The sequence below is a fragment of the Ahaetulla prasina genome, chromosome 8, assembly GCF_028640845.1.
Source record: "Ahaetulla prasina isolate Xishuangbanna chromosome 8, ASM2864084v1, whole genome shotgun sequence".
Lineage (NCBI taxonomy): Eukaryota > Metazoa > Chordata > Lepidosauria > Squamata > Colubridae > Ahaetulla > Ahaetulla prasina.
In genome coordinates this window covers 59,411,643-59,432,739 of record NC_080546.1, presented here as the reverse complement: position 1 = coordinate 59,432,739, position 21,097 = coordinate 59,411,643, and the positions used below count along the sequence as shown (strand labels likewise).

At 39.2% G+C, this 21,097-nt stretch overlaps 1 protein-coding gene across 1 annotated transcript in view; it reads left to right on the top strand.

Annotated features, from left to right (window-relative positions):
* Positions 1-21,097, top strand: part of GALNTL6 (polypeptide N-acetylgalactosaminyltransferase like 6) — a 962,275-nt gene that overhangs the window by 131,116 nt on the left and 810,062 nt on the right. Inside the window, exons 3-4 of the mRNA XM_058192360.1 lie at positions 15,537-15,726; positions 17,092-17,404. Of these exons, the coding sequence (XP_058048343.1) occupies positions 17,267-17,404 (138 nt within the window). The 5' untranslated portion in view covers positions 15,537-15,726; positions 17,092-17,266. The remainder of the gene's footprint in view (positions 1-15,536; positions 15,727-17,091; positions 17,405-21,097) is intronic.

The window sequence follows — 21,097 nt, the reverse complement described above, 5'->3', positions numbered from 1 at the left end:
TGTGGGAAACTGGCAAGAAAGGTTGTAAATGGTAACCATGCTTTTTTGATGCTTTGGATATAATTGTTCATTTAAATGAATTGTTGATTCAATCAAGAATGCTGGGTGTGGTTGTGGAGTCAAGTAGTTCAGAGTGAATTGCTGCTCTCATGCTTCAAATGCTGGTCTTGTGGGAGAATATCTGCTTTTATGCCGGATAATGATAGATGACTCCAGGGAATAAATAAAAATGTTTATTAAAAAACTTATTAACTTTTCAAAACCCATTTCTTAAAAATATGTTTATACCTAATTGCCTTTATGTTAATTAACACTTGTTTGGTATTATTGGTATTAATCTAGAAGGTATAAACATGTATTCTATATTAACAGTACTATTTGGTTAGTTTGTAGTAGTAGTGTTTCATATAATAAAATTATTTTTAAAAATGTATTGGAGAAGAGTTTTAATTATTCTGCATATTAGAAGTAAGTTCTCAGAAAAATATACGTAAGTACCTACACACACACGATGTTGGATTTGTGCTTGTTATTGAACTGTTAAGAAGATATATTTGGCTCCACCATGAAGCTGATTTGTGTAACTACAACTAATTTTACACCGAATAATTTTGTGCTTTAAACTTAAATTTTAAAATATCATTCCCTTCCCAATGTCTTTTTAATATCCAAATTGTTATATATTGTCGTTTTCTTTAAATGAAAGATTTATTTACATAAAATTACTAGATTTCTGTATATATAATACAAAATCTGAAAATGTCATTTAAATATGAACATGCTTTTAACATGTTCCAAAGGTGCTTTTTCAAAAGCCAACTGGACTTTCTGGTTTTGCTTTGAAGATGTTATGTGTCATGTGTTTATAACATAGGGAGAACAAATCCATCAGGACTTGATTAGCAGTCCATCTGCATTTAACAGACAAAGGCCACTCTTTTGAAGACAGCAAAGTCCAAAGTCCAATTTTGGACAGAGAGGACCACTGGTTTGAAAGAGGGGTCAAAGAGACCTCTATGTCAAAATTGAACAACTCTTTCTTAACAGAGGAGGAAAGATACGACATCATCTATGTCCAATCTACAACACAGTTCTTTCAACTTTCAAGAAGGCTCAACAACCATTTGCACCACTTAGGTGACTCTAACATCACAGATAAACCACCAGGTGGCCTTAATCACTTGCTACAAGAATGCAAATGATCAGAAAGTCCAGTTGCCTCTTGAAAAAACATCTTTAGGACAGGGGTGGGTTCTAAACTTTTTTACTACCGGTTCTGTGGGTGTGGCTGGGGGGGAGATGACTGAGTGGGCATGGCCAACTTGACATCACTCACGCACTCAGTCACATGACCTCCCCCACCAAACCACGCCCACCGAAACGGTGGCGAAAAATTTTGGGACTTTTTGACACTTTTTTTTGACACTTCGGCCCCATATCCAGAGCAGGATGCAGTGGGGTGGCAGTGGTCTTTCCCTCCATTGCCCTTCCTGGCCAAAAAGCGCCCCTTCTCTCCTCTGATGGGCTTTCCCCGTGGTTGCAGCTGGAGCAGGCAGGGCAGGGGCGATGGCAACAGCAGAATCCAGCACTTGGGGAGAGCAAAGTTAGCACGCTCCCAGCTGTGCCCTGCACGGCCTCCGCCAGCTCAGCTGCAACCAGACAAGCCAAGGAACTGCGGGGAGCATCCTGCATGTTGCACCCCCCCTCCCAGCCTTGGCCAATGCCTCTGTGCCATTTTCGGGCATCCAGCTTACAGGGCTGCCCCCGTCCTTGTTGCAGCTCCAACAGCGGCAGCTTCAGGAGACGCTGGCAGCATGGAGGCATGGGTGAAGGCTGGGAGGGGGATGCAACACATGGGAGCCTCCCCGCAGTTCCTTGGCTCATCTGGGCTGCAGCTGAGTCCTCTGCCCTGAGCCGGCAGACGGAAGCACCCTCCCCAGCCAGATCTTTCTGGATTTGACTTGGAGGAAAGCACAGCTCGTGGCTGCTACATTTCACTGTGCTGGATGAGCGAAGAGGAAGAAACAGCCAGTGGAGAGCACAGAGCTGCTCAGGTCACGTGTTCTCCAGGTCAGCGGCTGTTTCTCTCCTTCGTTACTCTTTATGGGAAAGCGTTTGGCGCAGCACAGCAAAATTTAACAGCCATGAGCCATGCTTTCCTCTAAGTCTCATCTGAAAAGCTCTGTGCAGAGAAAAACTCCTGTTTCCCTCTGCCGTCCACAGCGCTTAGAGGAAAGCACAGCTTTCCTCCCAAGGTCTGCTGGAGCTAGATACTTGCTGGAGGAGCCCAGGAGTTTCCCTGGTCCCTGTCAGCTTTGGTGGATATATGGATGATAAATGGAACTTTGAAGAATGCTTGCCTCTGAGTTTTTAAATGGAGTGGGGTTTTCTGGAACGCTGACAGTCTCATTTTCATGGCAGCACAGGTAGCACAGTTTTTCACATAGTCTGCTACATTAGCTTTCATTTTTGGCAGCCAAAATTCCTGGCTAGGTGTAGGCTTTTCAAGAATCCGAAATGGCTGGCCAGTCAGGAGTCATGGCTGCACTGTAGCATTTCCAGTCTCAAGCTAGCAGAGACATATAGTTTTGATCCTTTCCAAGCTAGTCCATCCCTCATGGTCAAGATTTTCCTATTATCTATGAGCCATGGGTCAGTTGGAAGTGCTGTTTTCAGTGCTGCTGTCAGCTTGTCCCACCTGGGATCAGGTTGTCACCTGGCTTGAACCCTAGTGGTGATTTGTGCAGCTGATTGCAAGGGGGAATGATGGTGTGGATGACTTCTTCCCTGCAAATATCTAATCGGGGTTTTCTTGATAGGGCATCTGCCATTAGTTTTTTCCTGCTGGGATATACAGTACTTCAACTCGACTTTAAACTGTTTGAAGTATTGTGCCCAGCGGATTTGTTTGAGAGATAGTTTTCTGGGGTTTTTTAGAGCTTCAAGATTTTTATGATCAGTCCAAACCTCAAAGAGCACTTTACCTTTTTCCAGGAAATGCCTCCAGGAGAGGAGGGCCTAGCAGACTGCGTAGGCTTCTTTCTTCCAAATGACCCACCTCTCAGTGTCGGTGAGTTCTTAGACACGTAGGCACAGGGTAGGAGCTGTCCTTGTGGGTCCTTTTGTAGGAGCATGGCTGCCACAGTTACATTGCTGGTGACCACTTGGATGAAGAACTGTCATTCTGGAGGATTGGCTCCTCAGCAAAGAGTCGTTTTAATTTCTCAAAGACACTTTGGCAGTCCATTGACCAGGCATGTGGTTGGCTTGGCTGTGGTGTTGCAGGAGGAGACCCCATTTTTAATAATTCTGTTAGGGGCAAGGAGACTTCTGCAAATGCTGGGATAAATTGCCTGTAAATGTTTGCAAACCCTAGGAAGCTTTGAAGCTGTTTGTGGGTGCGTGGAGGCGCCAATCTAGCACTGCTTTCACTGTTCTTGGATCCATTTTCACTCCTCCACTGGATATTTGGCAGTCGAGATAATCTAGGGAGGTTTGATGGAATTAAAATTTTGACAGCTTTGCATAGAGCTTCGTGGCGAGGAGTTTTTTCAGTACCTGCTGCACTAGCTTTACATGCTCTTTGAGAGTTTCGCTAAATATAAGAATGTCATCTTGGTAAACTAGAACCCCTTTGAGTAAAATGCTCATGTAGCACTTCATTTATAAACTACATGAAGACTGCTGGGGCTCCCTGCAAACCAAGTGGCATGACTTTGAATTGGAAGCTGTCAAGCGGACAGTTAAAGGCTGTCTTCCATTCATTACCTTCTTTGATTCTTATGCGAAAGTAGGCTTCTCTCAAGTCCAGTTTGGTGAACACCTTACCATTGGCTAAATGGTTTAGCATGTCCTTCATGAGGTGAAATGGGTAGGTGTTCTCCACGCACACAGCATTAATTCCATGAAAATCAATGCAAAGCCTCATCCCCCATCTTTTTTCTCTTTAAATAGTAATGGAACCATCACTTTGGATTTTGTGGGCTAGATAAAACATTTATAATTAAATTTATAAATTTAAATTTATATTTAAAAGTATTTATGAAAATGCGACAAAGAATCATAAGGAGATGATGGGATTGTTCAAAGTTATCAACAAATGGTGGGAAAAGATTAACATAATATTCAGAAGACAGATGAGAAATTTGAAGGAGTGGTAGAGGAGACAAATCAAAATAAGTTACAAGAAGACAAAATCATGAAGAGACAGTAGCAATAAGTACCATACTTTTCAGAGTATAAGATGCTCTTTCCCCCAGAAAAGTCGGTGGAAATGTCTGTGCATCTTATACAGAAAATGTTGCCAAAGCCCTGCCCATCCACCAGCCCCCATCCTCCAGCCTTTGCCTCCCAGCAATTTATCTCCTTGCAGCAAACAGAAAACAGTGTTGTCAGGTTCAGCACAGCTAATTTAGCATGAGCAGCTGACTGGTGGTTGGATCAGCCTCCCAGAATACTGCCTATCAGCTGTTCCAGGCTGCGGGAGATCGCCGCCGCCCCTCAGTGCTATCACCTATTGCCACCTCCAAGCGCCCTATTTTCAGTCTCCGTGCATCCCCTTTTCGGCATCTGCACATCTCATTTTTTGGTCTGTTCCAGGTGGCGGGGATAGGCAGTGGCGATCTTCACCACCTGGAACAGGCCAAAAATGGGATAAGCTGAGGCTAAAAATGGGGCACGCGGAGGCTGAGAACGGGATGCATGGAGGCTAAAAATGGGACACAGGGAGGTGGTGCTAGGTGACACCGGCAACAGATGGTGACAGCACCAATGGGCGGCAGCGATCTCCACAGTCTGGAACAGCTGAAGAGATATTCGGAGGCAGATCCAACCTCCAATCAGTTGCTCATGCTAAATCAGGCTGTGCTGAATCTGACCACACTGTTTGCTGTTTGCTGCAAGGAGGCAAATTGCTGAGAGGCCGAGACAAAGGCCTCTGTTTCTTGTTTTCCTCCCCAAAACCTAGGTGTGTCTTACACTTCAAAGCACCTTTTAGTCCAAAAGATATGGTACTAGGAATCAAATAGATAATTCAATTTACAATAGAACAGAGGGAAAAAAAGGAAGATCTTCCAAATATAATTAAAGGGTTATGTTGGGGTATCCAAATGATGCAGCAGAAGGAGACAAAGGTAAGGCAGAGGGAACATTCAGTTTGTGCAAAAATGTTAGAAGGAGATGATGTTACTTTTTCAAAACACAAAGGACAGTATGGAGAAAAGATTTAAAGAGATCATGGAAAAAATGGAAAATGTTATACAAGGGAGGATGAGCAAAGATCAAGACGCCCAGGAAAAGGAGGAGCTAACAATAGAAATGATGGAAAAGACTGAGATGAAGAATCAGAAAATAAAAAAAGAAGACAAAGAGGAGACAACAAAGAAAATAACAGTGATTGATGAATCAAACTAGGGGGAAAATATATCAAGGGAGTTGAAAAGAGAATTGGAGACACAGGAAGATACCTTTGGAAGGGAGATAGGGGCATGGGCGGAAATCTTGGAAACTAGGCAGTGGAGAAGGAGGGTAGAGGTGGGAAAAATACTCAGATTAAACAGCCAAGAAGCAGATGCAAAAAGAGATAAAGATCTCAGAGAGGAATAAGGAAGACAAGTCAGAAAGAAAAAAAAGCATAACAATTAAAGTATTGAAGCAAGCAAAAGGTAATGGATAGATGATCTTACATTTTTGGTGTTGTTTTCATTTGCCTTCCTTTTCGTCTCTCTCTCTTTCTCTCTCTCTCTCTCTCTCTCTCTCTTTTGTAGGTAGGTGACAGGATTAGAAGTTAGATAAGAACTAGAAATAAGAAAAGAGGAATATTAGTGTATAAAGTTTTATATAACAAAATAAGAATAATAATAAGAGAAAACATGGAATAATTGAGTAACAAAAGAGTGCAACTTTATTTAAATATCTATCACTATTAGAAATATATAAGATGGATTGAAAGTAATAATTATGACTAATGCTATTAGTTTTATTTGTATTAGAATATAATAAAATAAGAGTAATAGTAAGAGAAAACATGGAATAATTGAATAAGGATCAATTGCAATTTTATATAAATAAGTATTACTATTAGAAATATATAAGTTGGACTGAAAGTAATAACTATGACTAATGCTATTAGTTCTATTTGTATTAGAATATATGACACCCAGGCACCACATTGTTCATGCATTGATGTTCGTTAAAAATTTTTTTTTTAAAAAAAGTCCCTGAGCATGATGAAAATTCTTTGATTTCACAACATATAGACATATGATCCTTAATTTCAATTGGGCAAATGTGACAATCCTAGATCAGGCCAAGTCCAAAAATGCCAGGGAATTTCTAGAAACTCTGACAAATCAGCGATCATTACACACATTAACAACATCTATAGATTATGTAAAAATGACAATCAACCAGCCCAAAAAAGAAAAAGACTCCAGTATCTCTCTAACAGTAATCAGAACTCAGATCAGCATAGATTAACATCAAGGTCAACTTCAGACCAACAATCAATTAAGGAATACCACAATCAAGAAACTGCCAAAGAGCCATCAGTTAACAGCCCAAACAAAGAATCCCTTAGACCGCCCCATCTACACAGATAGGCAAGACACCAGAATATAAACTGACAGTAAACAGCACTTACTAGCACTGATGATGTTACCTAGTTAGGGTAATGAAACGTCTTCAACAAAACAAGCAAGCTCAGAGAGCATCAAGGACCCCTCATTTCAACCGAGCTACAAATACTCTCCTTTATTGGTATAATAACGTTCATTGTTACTTTATTTTGAAATACTTTTTAGAGTTTAATCATACAAATAATGTTTCCCTATGAACTCTCTCCTGCTTTACTTTTAATTAAAGTTTCCAACTTCTATAATAATTTATCTCAAACATTTATTTATAGTGCATTTCACATTTCCCACATGGTGTTGCTTGTCATATATTTCCCAACAAAGGAAATGTAGACTCAGATAAGAGGATCCCATAACACACTGTACCATAACATACTGCTTATACAGGTAATCATAATTAGGAAATCAAATACCATTATCATTTCAGATTAGTATGCAAAGATCACTAATAAGTAGAATGGAAGCTAATGTTATCGGATGTATAATGACTTGCTTTTCAAGACTGTATAATTTTACAGCAGTAATAAAATCTTATTGTCATCACAAAAGGTGTTCCTAAATGTGACGATGCTAGCTGAGTTAAAGAGATTATGGAAAAAATGGAAAATGTTATACAAGGGAGGATGAACAAAGATCAAGACGCCCAGGAAAAGGAGGAGCTAACAATAGAAATGATGGAAAAGACTGAGATGAAGAATCAGAAAATAAAAAAAGAAGACAAAGAGGAGACAACAAAGAAAATAACAGTGATTGATGAATCAAATCAGGGGGAAAATATATCAAGGGAATTGAAGAGAGAATTGGAGACACAGGAAGATACCTTTGGAAGGGAGATAGGGGCATGGGCAGAAATCCAGGCTATAACAAATGTAAAATTTGTTACTACCAGTTATGTGGGTGTGGCTTGGGGGGGATAATGTGACTGGGTGGGCATAGCCAAATTTTCTCTTTTACTTTTAAAAGCATTTTTTCTACAACCTCTTCGGCTGAGTACTGATGATCCCAGCTGAGTTGCCTGATCGCTAGAACCTTTTGAAAGCATTTTTTTAACAGCCTCTTCAGCCAAAGAGGTTGAGAAAAATTGCTTTTAAAAGGTTCAGATGATCCCAGCTGAGCCACATGATCATCAGAGGCCTTTTTTTTTTTACTTTTAAAAGCATTTTTTCGGCCAAACAAAAAATTCTTTTAAAAGTAAAAAAAAACACAACCCTCTGATGATCACGCGGCTCAGCTGGGCATGCGGGGGGGGAGGGATTTTTGCTACCAGTTCTCCAAACCACCTGCCATCACTACCGGATCGGGCGATCTGGTCTGAACTGGGAGCATTTCACCCCGGTTAAATCCCAACCTATGCCAACATTTCAAAGAAGTAGGTTAGTAACTTTAGGACATATTTGCTTAGTTGCAATCAACTGTATGGTAAGAAGAAAAATATTGAAGTCTGAATCATCCCTTCTTAGAAAGGATTGTACCAGGGAGTCCAATAATATTTTTCAACAATTCTCATACATTAAAAATAACCCTTGTTATTTGGGTATGTATTTCAGTTTGGTTTATTTTTCATCCTTTTTGAAAAGTACTAAAATTTCAATCCTATGATGAATTATCAATGGGTTAATTATCAATGGGATAGAGGACGACTTCCGGTATCCGGTGGCAACGGACGTCTGGAAGGCTTCTCCTGCCTCCAGTGTCCGAATCCGGCCGCCGCCGAGGCCCTCAGGGGCCAGGTGTTCCGAAAAGGACACCTGCCGCATGGACGGCTCGCCAGGGGTCTCCCAGCCGACATACAGGACTGTGGGGACCGATGCTGGCGCGTCCTAGGCTCGGCGGGGTTCGGAGGCCACAGGCCGCGGCCATTATTTTGGTCGTCGCCTAGGCCGCTGTGCCCAGTGACACCGGGGCTTTGGATTTATAATTGCAGCAGCCTGGTGGTGAACAGGGAACGGACAAGAATTGAGGAATGAAGAAGGGAAGGGGATATCGGCAAACGTGAGTGGAGTGCTCCGGAGTGCGGGGGTTTTCTCCTGCGACTGGAAGGAGTACGAATCACTTTGGAGAGAGGAGAACTTAAAATAACAAGATTCCCGGTTTTGTGGAGCTCTGGAGAGAAGAGGTGATGGAGAAATTTAGGAGGGAGGTTTGAGGCCCCTCCTCTGGGGAACAATGGTGGCGTCAGCTTCCGCCTTCACTATGAGAATCTTGATGACATCACTTCCCTTGACTTCCTGGTTGACTAACTGTACTCTGGACTCGTTGCTCCTGTGAGTGCCCCTGGTGGATCCGGAGGAAATTATAAGGATACTGTGCTTGCCTGAGGACTTTAAAAATTTTTTTTAAATGGCAAAGGTCAGAGACCAACTGCTGGAGAAATGGAGAGAATTTTGGAAAAGTTATCTAATATGGACAAGAAACTGGATGAAATAAGAGCAGAAATTGTGACTATCCAAAAGGATTTAAAGGATACTCAACAAGTCTCAGCAGAAATAAGCAGAAAGTGGAAGGTCTGGAGGGTGAGATGCGGCAGTGCAGAAAAGAGGGGAGACGACAAGCAATGCTGTGCTTGGATTACAGATGGATAAAATGTCTTATTTCCTTAGGTTTCAAAATTTGGAAGAAGTGGACCAAGAAGACTTGAGAGATGTTGTGACTAACTGTTGGGAGAATTTCTTGGGAGAGGTGTTGATTTTATGAATTGGGATGTGGATCGAGTTTATAGAGTTAATTCACAATATGCACGCACGCATGCAGTTCCTAGAGAGGTTCATGTCAAATTTGTGAAAAGAGAGACGAGATGAAATTCTTAGAAAACATAGGAGTGGGGCACTGACTTATAGGGGCAGGGAGATAGCCATTCTGAGGCAGATTCCCAGACAGGTACGTGAAATGAGAAAGAAAATATTACTTTTGTCAAGCAAATTGTACCAGAAGGAGTAGGCTTCAGATGGCTGATGCCAGAGGGATTGATGATTTTCCGGGAGGGCATTACGAAAAAATTAGTACAATTGCGGAGGCTACGGCCTACGTGGAGGAACACAAAGCCCTCCTGGAATCAGATGACCCAGGAATTGAAGAAGGGAGGTTATAGACCATGGGGGAGGCGGCTGCCGCTGTTGCGCCCTGAGTTGGGTCAGGCTGAACCCAGAGTTCTGAGATCCAAAACTAGGAAGTGACAAAGATATTTGGTATTGTGTTGGTTTTCCTTATTCTCTTCGTATGATATTCTGATTATTCTTGACCCTTCTTTATTGCGTATGTAAGATTGGTAAACTTAGCTACTTCAGATCACCTGCTTGCCATATGGCTGTTGTATGTGTTTAAAATTTTGAGTAAAATTCTTATCTTGTATAAGAAAATGAAAATTTACCATACCTGATATGTATTTGTATAAACTTTTTGAAAAAAAAAAAATTATCAATGGGTTAATTATCAATGGGATAATGAATTATCAATGGGCTTAGTTCATGATCAGAGCACTCCAATTTTGAAGGAAAAACTCTGATATTAAAACTCTGTCCCTTTATTTCAGTCTTCTTAGTTTTTGCTGCTTAATTTTTTTAGTATCAGAAACTTTGGAAGTCAGGAAGAATGAAGAAGAGAATACACAAAAAGAATCATACTATGAAAAAAAAATGAGCTTGACATGATCAACATAATTACAATGTCAAAAACTGGGCTGTTATCTTAATACGACTATAAAAACAAGATTACGGTTTGTGGAGCTCTGGAGAGAAGAGGTGATGGAGAAATTTAGGAGGGAGGTTTGAGGCCCCCTCCTCTGAGAACAATGGTGGCGTCAGCTTCCGCCTTCACTATGAGAATCTTGATGACATCACTTCCCTTGACTTCCTGGTTGACTAACTGTACTCTGGACTCGTTGCTCCTGTGAGTGCCCCTGGTGGATCCGGAGGAAATTATAAGGATACTGTGCTTGCCTGAGGACTTTAAAAATTTTTTTAAATGGCAAAGGTCAGAGACCAACTGCTGGAGAAATGGAGAATTTTGGAAAAGTTATCTAATATGGACAAGAAACTGGATGAAATAAGAGCAGAAATTGTGACTATCCAAAAGGATTTAAAGGATACTCAACAAGTCTCAGCAGAAATAAGCAGAAAGTGGAAGGTCTGGAGGGTGAGATGCGGCAGTGCAGAAAAGAGGGAGACGACAAGCAATGCTGTGCTTGGACTACAGATGGATAAAATGTCTTATTTCCTTAGGTTTCAAAATTTGGAAGAAGTGGACCAAGAAGACTTGAGAGATGTTGTGACTAAACTGTTGGGAGAATTTCTTGGGAGAGGTGTTGATTTTATGAATTGGGATGTGGATCGAGTTTATAGAGTTAATTCACAATATGCACGCACGCATGCAGTTCCTAGAGAGGTTCATGTCAAATTTGTGAAAAGAGAGACGAGATGAAATTCTTAGAAAACATAGGAGTGGGGCACTGACTTATAGGGGCAGGGAGATAGCCATTCTGAGGCAGATTCCCAGACAGGTACGTGAAATGAGAAAGAAATATTACTTTTGTCAAGCAAATTGTACCAGAAGGAGTAGGCTTCAGATGGCTGATGCCAGAGGGATTGATGATTTTCCGGGAGGGCATTACGAAAAAATTAGTACAATTGCGGAGGCTACGGCCTACGTGGAGGAACACAAAGCCCTCCTGGAATCAGATGACCCAGGAATTGAAGAAGGGAGGTTATAGACCATGGGGGAGGCGGCTGCCGCTGTTGCGGCCCTGAGTTGGGTCAGGCTGAACCCAGAGTTCTGAGATCCAAAACTAGGAAGTGACAAAGATATTTGGTATTGTGTTGGTTTTCCTTATTCTCTTCGTATGATATTCTGATTATTCTTGACCCTTCTTTATTGCGTATGTAAGATTGGTAAACTTAGCTACTTATTATCACCTGCTTGCCATATGGCTGTTGTATGTGTTTAAAATTTTGAGTAAAATTCTTATCACGTATAAGAAAAATGAAAATTTACCATACCTGATATGTATTTGTATAAACTTTTTTTTTGACCAATAAAAACTTTTTTTGAAAAAAAAAAAAAAAAAAAAAATTATCAATGGGATAATGAATTATCAATGGGCTTAGTTCATGATCAGAGCACTCCAATTTTGAAGGAAAAACTCTGATATTAAAACTCTGTCCCTTTATTTCAGTCTTCTTAGTTTTTGCTGCTTAATTTTTTTAGTATCAGAAACTTTGGAAGTCAGGAAGAATGAAGAAGAGAATACACAAAAAGAATCATACTATGAAAAAAAAATGAGCTTGACATGATCAACATAATTACAATGTCAAAAACTGGGCTGTTATCTTAATACGACTATAAAAACAAGATTACCTTGCTATGAAACTTACTGACTATAATGTGACTAAAATAGCTCATGCTGACTAAATCATTTACTGATTACCAGGGTCAAAAGCTTCATCCATATTTTCAAGACTTCAACGTATGTTTACTTGCTTTTTTGTCTTTGAAGAAAAGCAGAAATAAAAGATTAGGTCATAAGAGGCTATACTAAATAAAATCTATCCAACTAGTGTACATGTAATCCCAAGATAGAACACAGAATGTTTAAAATAAATAGTATATTTCCAAGATTTTTATCCAACAAAACGAAACTAGTATTTGTATATTCACTTTTCCAGCAGAACAGAACTTCATGAAAGGTTACCTGATACAAATTAGGCTACTGATTCAAAATTTTTAATATTGTTTACCACTTTCTGCTTTGTACAGAAACTATTCTGCTCTACCTAAATGTACCAGAATTTGAACAATGCAGTAAAAATATTTAATCAACTAAGATCTTGATCAACTGTTTCTTCCAATAAACTTACTTCAGATCTCTTCTTGAACTATATTTGCTAAATTCATTTCAATATGACAGCATTTTTAAAAAAAATAGTTGCTCTGGATCTGTGGTATAGAAGACTAACAACTGACATATTTACCTGGAAAATATTTTATCCATTTTTATTTATAGTACTTAACAGAAAAGTAACAAAAATAAAGAAAAATTATTTAGCAGCATGGAATATTGTTCAATTTGGGATATGTACTTATCAGGAAAAACATAAATTGAAATCTATGACCATCTCTTACTACCTGCTAAAGAAGATCTTGTGCCTCAACATAGGTCATTCTAGTAATAAAATTAATTTATATAAAATAGAAAGAGGCATAATTTGGAAATTCGCTCTTCCAAATGTTTTTTCAACTTTCAGAGAGGGAAACTCAGCACTATTTCTGTTAAAGAAAGATCCTATTATACAAACTACAGAAATTACAGTACTTGATTGGAGTACTCTCCATAGTCACAATATTTGCATTGATTAAAATAGTAAAGAATGTTGCATCAAATTACCTGCATTCTCAGAATCTTTCAAATCTAATCTTTATTATATTTATCAAAATCTATTTATTACTGCATTTTAACTCATATGATTCAGGACACCATGCATGATCAGTTTTTTCTTTCTTGGGATCATATGGGATCACAAAACTTTCATTAATTACACAGAAACTAACAGTGCAATTTTGGTAGCTTGATCATCACAATTAAAAAGTGAAAATAATGTTTTACTCATGTTAAGGTCAGTTTTCAATTATTATATCAGAATTTCCATATATTCTTGGCAATATGGAAGTAGTTCATCGTTGCCTTCTTCTCAGAAATTCTCAGAAGTTCCAACCTAGCCCACAACTTTTTTTTCTTGATAGACTCCTATCCAGGGGGTGAAATGTTCCTGGTTTGGACTAGATCACGCAATCCGGTAGCGATGGCAGAGGGTGGTTCGGAGAACCAGTAGCAAAAGTCCCTGCTCCCCCATGCCCAGCTGAGCCGCGCGATCATAAGAGGTTTTTTTTTTTACCTTTAAAAGCATTTTTTCTTCGGCTGAAAAAATGCTTTTAAAAGTAAAAAAGAAAAAAAAGCCTCTGATGATCGTGTGGCTCAGCTGGGATTGTCTAAACCATTTAAAAGCATTTTTTCTCAACCTCTTCAGCCGAAGAGGTTGTAAAAAAATGCTTTTAAAAGGCTCCTCTGGCGATCCCAGCTGAGTTGCCTGATCATCAGAAGCTTTTAAAAGCATTTTTTTACTGCCGAAGAGGTTGTAGAAAATATGCTTTTAAAAATAATTTAAAAAGTTGGCCACACCCACCGCCACATTACCCCCACCACCACCAAGCCACGCCCACAGAACCAGTAGTAACAAATTTTACATTTCACCCCTGCTCCTATCCAAATAGTACCAGGTGTGAGCTTTCTGCGATAACCAAGGTGAGATAGGTAGTGCTACCTGCTGGAAAATTCACTAGAACTAAGAATTCAAAAGCACAAATGCAGGTTTTTAGTGAGAATAACATAAACATTTGTTGAATAGGATAATGCTTCTAGAAACATAAGATAATCTTTGGTATGACAATGAACATTTAGGACTAGGGGTGACATGAGAGCAGCTGCTACAAAGAAGAGTGGATCAACCTATTCTCCCAAACACCTGGAGACAGGACAGGAAGCAATGGATAGAAACTAATTGAGAGAGCCAACCTACAAATAAGGCGAAATTTCCTGACAGAACAATTAACCAGTAAAATAGCTTTGCTTCAGAAGTTGTGGGTGCTCCATCACTGGAGATTTTCAAGAAGAGATTGGACAGCCATTTGTCTGAAATGGTATGGAGTCTCCTACTTGAGTAGGTGGTTGGATTGGAAGACCCTTCCAAATCTGTAAATTTATTATCTTCCAATCCCACATCTCAATATTAACTTTGACTATTATGCCATAACTCATGTCATGTTCATTTTATTTCTAACAATTAAGTATTTCTAATACTTTCTTCTATATCTTCCCAGTCTTGGAATGCTGTGTTCTGTTTCACTGTGGTAACAGGCAGTAGCCTTCACTAAAAGCTCCATGATATTATAGCATTGTAGAGATGGTTATGACATACAGTACAGCAGTGGCATTTTAACAGGATATTCATATTCATAGCAGCGATGTCTTTCGTTACTATATAGTATTAAATACTGTCCTGTCACACATAGTTCATTGTTTGTAGTGTTATTCACAGAAAAGTGCGGAGGACCACATGAAGATAAAGTTACTTTGATTCTTCAAATATTTCTATTTCTGAAGATTATAATGAAACTACAGCAGCAGCAATAGTTAGAACAAATGTGCTAGGAAGACCAGCAGAGTTTTCCTTTCACTGCTTGGGTACAAGAATGAAAGTGATTTCAAAACATTCTGTAGTTTATCAGCCCCAATGATTGGTTTCACTTGGTCTGTTTTCTGCCCTACAAAAGGTCTTCTGCCAAACACAATTGACGCTGGAATTGTTATGGACTTTTCTAAGCCTTACAAGCAGCAATTAATTTTCCCCCCCATTTCTCGGAAAGAGCTGCAAACTGCCATCTGGTGTCTGATACGGAACAATCCACCAACATTACTGCTGACTAGTACCTTGCAAGGCAGAACTAGTGCCTGCCTTAACTGCATGTGCAAGACACTTCGCTTTAAGCTGGTTCGTCATTCTTTTTTACAGGCAAACTTTCCTGTTATTCTGACACTAAGCAGCGCTAGGAGGCTGCCTCGCCATCTCCTTTTAATGCCTTTTTCCCTCGTTAGTTTCTTCTTCTCATTCCCACTGACAATATGGAGATAGGACGCCCGACAACCTGACGCACTCAGGCCCAGCAAGCGCCTCTCTTTAATATCTGGCTCTTGGAATCCCTAGGCACCTGCAGGCACTCAATGGCTGCGGGAACAGCTTAGGGCGTTGCCGCCGCTTGCAAATTCCGTGTTGGATTCCCACCGCTGTTACTGGGAGTATGAGCCGCTCCGAAAAGACAAGAGACTGAGCCTCTCTTTTCCTTTGCTTTTTTCCAAAGCTTCCCCGCCTACTTCTAGAGCGATTTGTCGAAGACGCGCGCTTGCTGCTGCTGCTGCTGCTGCTGCTGCGTGGCTGTTGATCCACTGATCATGAAGGAATCGGGAGAGGAAAGAAAACCCAGGAGCAAATCGCTGCTTCTTCCCGTTCGTTCCTGCTCTGGAGTCTGGAGCTCTGGACTGGGGGATCAGGTGAGGTGGCTAGGGACGCAGATTCTCCAGGAAAATCTCTGCGCGACGAGAAAAAGGGCCTGGGACACGGCGACTCTCCCACCTTCAACCTTCCTCTCCCGGCCTGATTTCTAATTAGACGTCCTTGTGGCACGTGCTAGCCAATAGCCAGTTTTCAAAAGGCAGGATTCCCACAGCGACTTATAACATCTTCTAGAGAGTCATCCAGCCCTCTTTGAAGCGATCTAGAGCTACAACATTGCTGATTTATCTCTATAAGGAGTGACTCTAGAAAACCACCCACTGCACTAACTGAGGCTGGCAATAAGCAGATCAAGGAAGGGAAAGGAGCTATGGGCGGATGGATGGATGGACGGACGGTCGGGACTGTGTGTGGGGAAGGGAGGGGAGAGGAGAGAAGAGGATCGCACGTGACAATGCTTACGCGAGCGTGTTTTACCTGCCCACTTTTTAATATCTTTGGTTCTGCTGGAAGCAAGGAAAGGTTCTTGAGGCTGATGTATTGTGAACCCCTCGCCTCTCGGATTGTTTGTTTCTGAAGAATGGTAATGTGGTGGCGATAGACGTAGAGTGAATTTTATGTTGTTATTTGGATGCTCTTCTTTCCCCGCGGCCCCCCCCCCCGCACACCTGAAGCGGCAGCTCTCTGTAAAAGTAGACCTGCCAAGCCATAAATTAGAAGACTACTATAAATGTCAGACCAAGATTGACTGATGCGTGTATATGTGTGTGTTGGTGAAAATTACATGTCTTGCCAAATTTAGCGCCACGGAGCTTTTTCCTCTTGCTAAAGAGATTGCCGATGTGCTGGGGAAGCAGTAGATGAACAAGAGGCATAAAGCTGAATGTGTGCATGGGAGTGAGAGAGTTTGAAGACCTTTTTCAAATTGGAGGCTACAAGGTCCCAGGTATACCTACCATGAGACCTGAGATCTACTTCCATAAAGGGTAGAAGCTTGGACTCCCTGGTCCAAATGCCCCTTCTCAGTTTTGGGTGAAGGAAGGAGCAGGATATCATTGATCTGACATAGGAAACCTTGCCAAGTGTTCCTTGTTTATTCCCACTGCCCCCAAATTCTGCTGCTTTTCTCTGAGGAATTGGTCACATTGCCCTCAACTTTTCCCCCAATTGCCCTCTGTAACTTCTGGTCACCAGCAGCAGTCAGGATTGTTGTACTCCCTAGCAATCATTTGGCTGGTGTGCTCAGTCCATCCTTTTCCTCTGATGGTTTATGTGAATGGAGGAGGGGAAATGGAACTGATCCATGGATTTTTGGGTCTTCCTTGAATGATGGAGTGGGCTGAAGCTCAGTGATGTTCCAGAGATTAGCTGATGTAATTCTGTTTTTTGCCTTGGATCCATAGGTTACCAATTGCTGCCCCTATGAAGTGGAAATTGAACTGATAGTGGAATTGAAGTTTCAGTTCAGGATTTGGGGGTGAATTTGTGTGAGGAAAAAGGGGAAGAAAACACTGCAATTACAAAAGGAAAGGAGAATATTCATTTATCTTGCTTATTCTTTGCTTCCTATTTTTTGCCATGAAGAGAAAACAGAAAAGATTTCTGCAAATGACACTGCTATTCCTGGTGACTCTAATATTCCTGCCAAATATTGGACTCTGGTCTCTTTATAGGGAAAAACATTTTATGAAATCCACAGTGCTGGGAGAGCAGCAGGTAAGTGAAACAAATACGATCAAAAGTGGCCGACAGCAAAGCAAATTGTTTGTGTGTTAAGTGGGGAGTGAAAGCGTCTGTTTAGCTGCTATAAAAAGCTGGGATGGCTCTTAGCAATGATGCATCCTTTAAATTTGAATCTTTTGTTGTGGGAATACTGAATCCACTCTAGGGAGCCTGTGAGGCAGAGGATTTTAAATTAGCTTCACTATTGATTATAATGAACTAGAAGAATAAAGATGGGATGAGATAGAAAACAAGATTGTAGAACTCCTGCCTAAGTATAATATCTGAATCATGAGCATATTAATTCTGTTTTTCATAAATCATAACATATTGTTTCAGGTGGAACTCAAAAGTTTATAAAGTGAATATATGTATACTTGGCTGTATTTGTATGTCTAGAAATCTATTGAAGCTTGTAGAACGCAGCTTAAAGCTGATACTACAATATAAATATAATTATATAATATAATTATTCGTTGATCAATAATATCAGTTTATTGAAGTGCAATAATGATCCTTACTAGTTTTGTTATTGAATAAAATATATTAGGATTCCTTTCTGTCTTCTTGAACTGTTCCAGAGAAATAAGTCAACTTACAAGTTGGTTGTTCATTTCATTGCAAAACATCCCCTGCCTCATAAACTTCTCTTTGTTATCTGAGATTAATTTTTGTCATAATTTTCAGTTTATGAAGCATAGCTTTGACATGTAAACCAAAATAAGACTTGCGTTAAAGTAAGTGCCTTATTTTATGCAAAAGTTTAAATTGTTTCTAATAGGTAAAAAGGTGTTATTGTAATGCCAGAGCAATATTAACTGCAGAATGTTCTATTTAGATTTTAAAACAACTTTAAGCACAGAGATGATAAAATATAATTATATCTTATATCAAAACAAGACGCTAGCACCATATACATCGTTATATTAATATATTTAATTTCAAGGACTATCACTCAAGTGTACTATTCTTCCACATATTACATGATCATAGATTATTTTGGTCAATAAGAGGTACACTTCTGCATATCAGATTGGTGATTGGTACCATACTGCCAACATTGACTGAATACATATATCTGCCGGTAATAAGTTTAATTTTAAAGTGTTTTGAAACATAGTACTATGTAAAAAGCTTTACTTTTATAAGTAGTCTTTTTACGAGGTGTTTTTTAAGATTACATTCAAGATTTATAAGTATTTTACAGCAAACATAGGATGTTTGCTTGAAAATAATTCTTGCTGAGAAGTGCTAATTTCCTAGTAAATATGATAAAATGTGTGTGTGTGTGTGAATACAGAAGTCTGGTTCATTACATAAGAATATATAGTAATACAGTAATAACTTATAAACTGATTTTTAATTGGTGGCCTTTCTGACAGTTGTTGCCCTTCAGGTGTGCTGGCTTACAAATCCTGTCTCCACTACCCATTAGAGAAAGCTGGACAGGATTTAGGAATATTGGTTTAGGACAGTCTAAGAATATGAACTAAAATTCTGAATGTCTTCTAAACATTACATATTTTTAATTTCTAATCAACTGTCAGCCCAATCCTATGCAGTACGTTCTGCTGCAGTTTATAGAATTGCATTGGAAAGTCTAACCCTGACCAGAAGAAATATTTATACCAGAACTCTGAATAAGTCTAATCATAAAAGAAGTTCTATCACAACCGTAAAAATACGTCCCATCATAACTCTGCTTCCTAAAAAAACAAATGTCTGACCAATAAACACAGCATTTTTTTAAAAAAAGGGTCATGAATGAAAATGAGGGACGTTGTATTGGGGATGCCAAGTACCATCATTTCAGTTGATTGGAGTTGTAGTCAGGCCAAGTATAGGGATTCCTGCCTGAGCAGGTGTTGGGCTAAAAGATCTTTCCAGCTCTGTTATTCTGTCCTGTTGATGTTTTGAAGTTTCCATGAATAAATTGCAGCAATATACATGGAGAAATCAGGGCTAATGAGATTTCTAGAACATGCATTATCTAAATAACATTTATTCATTTATTATTCATTTATTCATTCGTTTATTCATTTGATATTAAAGCAAGAAAAAAATAATAAAATAATAACATGGCACAAAGTATATGCTCAGAGAACTCTGCTTCAGTTGTGCAGATAGATATTTATTGTAGCAAGCGGGAATCAAATAAGATGTAGCAATGCACATTTCTATCTGTAAGATATATATTTTCTGTGACAAATTACTAGTTTCCTGTGACCTACTTTGTAGGAGTACAAGTTATGGGATTTGGATTCTAAGACGCTAGGTATTTACATAACATAATTTATTTAAATTTTAATTTCAGGAAAATGTCTATCAGATTATGGTGCCAACATTTCCTGAACTGTTATCATTTTAGTTGAGTGATATCTGATTTAAACATTAAATGCACTTAAATAGGCCTATTTTGAAACTCAGATCTATAAAAAGTTTTTTTTCTCCTAAGACTGCATTGTAGAATTTGCAATTTGCTTTGCAATTTTAGTTAAGAGCATGCTATAAGATACTGAATCAAGCACATAGTGGGTTTCTACTGAAATATGTAATCCTACAACCATTTTACCTGGTTATTTAATCAGATTTCAATCAGAAGTAAGTCTGATTGAAATCGGTATATTTCAATATACTGATTTGAGAAAATGTGTATATGATTGCAGTGTAAAATTGCATGTGAAAGGACTGGTAATATGTTAGCTGTTGTCTAAATTATATATGGTTTATAATTAACAAAATTGAAATCAGATAGATTTAGTCGGCATATCAACACCGATATGACTGTTCTAGAGATCAAACTTGACATATACTGTATTATAGCTCACAATAACATTCAGACATTGTAATTTCTGTAAATTTCTGACATGCTGACTAAAATTTTAAGAATATTTTTCATTTGGAATGCCTTCCAACTTTATCACAGAACAAAATGTGCATATGAATGCTGCAATCCTCTACTTGATTGCTTAAAAGTAGGACATATTGAACACTGTAGATCTTCTAAACAGGCATATGTATGCAGCAAAGAAGATTTAGGCTGAAGTGTGAACAGATAATTTCTGCAGGGCTCTCTTTTGAATAGACCTATGATTGCAGGCTGTTGAGATTTTTATTTATCTGTTATATATTGAAATTATTTGTTGTATGAAATGCATGTGTGAACTGATACTAGACTATGTAAATCAGATAATGTTAAAATCAAGGAGAGATTGATTTTTAAATTAATCAGAAACAGCAAAATGGCTAGGGTAGAGTGGAGGGGGTGAACCAGACAATTAACACATAGAAAGGTTATTCAAGGAAAGTAATGGGACTGGCTGGTAACTGAACAAATTCTTTTGATTTATTTCCATCTTTGTGGAAATGTCACAACCTGCCCCAAAATTGCTTCGGAAGCATTTGAAGAATTAACACTTTGTAATAGTATGATGTAATTGTATAGATTTAAGTGATGCATTAAAAATAAAAGTGATCATATCCTAGTGACATGTACCCAGCATTTGTGAAATTAATTGGGAAACAATTTCAGAGTTTCATTTGTTTTGTAATCATCTCTGCATCTTATCTCTAAAGTCAGACTCTTTACTAGAAGATTGGAAAATAGCTATTATAACTTTCTTTCAGCCTTGCTCAATGTTTTCCTGACTCAACAGTCAGGGGAGAGTCAGAAAATCATAGGGCCAT